Below are 2,370 nucleotides of genomic sequence, written 5' to 3' on the forward strand. Positions count from 1 at the left end.
GTTTTACCATTTTTGTGAAAGTTCCTCTTCAAGTCCCTTTAGTTTCAACATATAGCTCTCCCGTTGTTGCATCTTTCTGCTTGCACAGATTACCAACCTCATCCCCTGCATTTTTTCTGCAAATAAGAGATTATATTGTTATTGGTTTATGTCAATGATAAGTGGACTAAGTGTTTAATCTGTTAGTACAGTCCATCTCCTGACAGTATTTCATGTTTCCATGTAATTGAGCAGATTGTGAAGAAATGTCGCCTTTTGTAACATGCTTAACTAATCTTTCCAAGGCAATCACTACCTCAACCATCAAAGTAAGATGTATCCGTAGGTATGAAGGGGTTCCCGAAGATAAGAATGATAACAACCTAGAGTGTGTGTTGCATGATATTGAGGTATCATCTTTTGTTTACCAATGAAGTAGGCTGTTATTGTAAACTAAATGGAACTAATTACTAATGTCTTGTGTTATTACAGGGGACAAGAATACAAGCATCATTTACTAATAACATCATGAAAAAGCTGGCCTCTCCACTTAGGGAAGGTTGTGTGTTTTATATTAAAAATTTTTTGGTGCAGAATAACACTCTAAAAAACAAAGCTACAAACCACCAGTTTAGGCTGGTGATGAATAGCTACACTGAGGTGTTTGAGGTTAAAGATTTGACATTTCCTAGAATGATGTTTGCTTTCAAGCCATTCCCTGAAATTTCCCTATTGAGACAGTATGATGACACAGCTTTTTTTGGTAAGGATTTAAATTCTATGTTGTAATATGTTTGTTTTAATACTCAGTACATAGGTTTATTTCTGATTTATTATTTTACAGATGTTATTGGAGTTATCACTAATCCAGGAAAAGAGGTCAAGCAATCTAAGTACAGGCTTATTGAGATTGAAATCAATGATGAACAGTAAGTTGTATGAAGAGTTGTAAATTAAAATTCTGTACTTGGATTTGTCTGAAAGTTAACACTTCTTTTTTGTGTACAGGCATAATAAAATATTTTGTACAATTTGGGAATCAAATGTTGATTCTTACAAGGAAGATTTCAAAAAGAGTAAAGGAACCATTCCCGTTGTTATTGTTCAAATTTGCAAGACTAATTTATTCAGAGGTTTCATTTCTCTTACATTTGTCTCTTTGTTGTTTGTTTTTCTTCATTGGTTATCTGACATAAACTGTATTCCTAATCTGATTTTTTATGTATTAGGTGAAATGAGAATATCGACACACTTTCAAGCGTCGAAGGTTCTAATTAATCCAGAATTAGATGAAGTTACTGCTTTTAGGAAAAGGTATAAGCTATTAGGTGTAATATAGTTCTCACATTTTGTAAGATGAATATGTTCTACAGCTATGTAGTTATTTATTTTCTTATTGTCAACTGATTTTTGGATGATATTTTTATAGAATTGAAGGTGATGAGAGATTTATTCCCTATGGTTCTTTGGGTCAAGTTGGACCATTCATTAGCAGTGAGTTTGAAAATCTTACAGTGAAGTCTCTTGAGGATTTAGAATGTCTAGAGGTATTAAATACTTCTTTGTCCAATTGAAATGAATAAGTTTACATTGACTTATTTTGTTAATTAAACTGTCTTACATTAGATTAGTTCATTTCTGCCAATTATTCACAGGATGGTTTATATTGGGTTTTTGGAAAGATTGTATCTGTGGAAGCACATTATGATACATGGTATTACATGTCATGTAAGACCTGTTTTAAGAAGGTGGAGGCAGAGGATAACAAGTTTAACTGTTCAGTATGTAAGAGCACCTATTCCCATGCTTATAGAAGGTATCATAGCATTAATTTTATATTTTAGGTTTGTTTTGCAGCATAGAACAGAAACTTTATAATATTTGTTAAGTAACATATGTTAAATTTTTATCTTATGTAGGTATAGATTTATTGTCAATATTGTTGATGATACAAGCAACACTTCACTTTTAGTGTGGGATAGGGAGGGGATCCAACTGATAGGAAAAAAGGTTTATGAATTCATAGGGGCTGATAATCAGGTTTGTTATTTACAATGTTGATATTATGCTTTTATTGTTTATGCTTTTATACTATGATAGCTTTTACTAAAAACACTTACATTACAGATTTTGCCAGTGGAGGACATTGCTAAAGAAATAGCAAAGAAGCTGGTGGGGCAGAGTGTGTTGTTCAAGCTCCAATTCAGAAATCAGTTGGAGTATTACAAATCTTATCCACATACTGTGAACAAAGTATGCAATATTCCTCATGTTGTTGAGAAGTATACCCCCCAACTGCTTGGTTCGCAGGAAGTTAGGAAAGAACTAAAGTTATCTGATCTAATTTTTGGTTCTGATCTTCCAGAGGTAATTATATTTTGTGTTGAGGTT

At 32.7% G+C, this 2,370-nt stretch overlaps 1 protein-coding gene across 1 annotated transcript; it reads left to right on the forward strand.

Moving 5' to 3' along the window:
• Positions 1–621: 621 nt before the first annotated feature.
• Positions 622–2,140, forward strand: LOC121782779 (replication protein A 70 kDa DNA-binding subunit D-like). The gene is made up of 8 exons (XM_042180727.1): positions 622–742; positions 824–908; positions 988–1,112; positions 1,209–1,293; positions 1,409–1,526; positions 1,635–1,795; positions 1,899–2,019; positions 2,117–2,140. The coding sequence occupies exons 1-8, from the start codon at positions 622–624 to the stop codon at positions 2,138–2,140; spliced, it is 840 nt and encodes a 279-aa protein (XP_042036661.1).
• The last annotated feature ends 230 nt before the right edge of the window (positions 2,141–2,370 follow it).

The sequence above is a fragment of the Salvia splendens genome, chromosome 20 (genome assembly GCF_004379255.2).
Source record: "Salvia splendens isolate huo1 chromosome 20, SspV2, whole genome shotgun sequence".
NCBI classification, from domain to species: domain Eukaryota; kingdom Viridiplantae; phylum Streptophyta; class Magnoliopsida; order Lamiales; family Lamiaceae; genus Salvia; species Salvia splendens.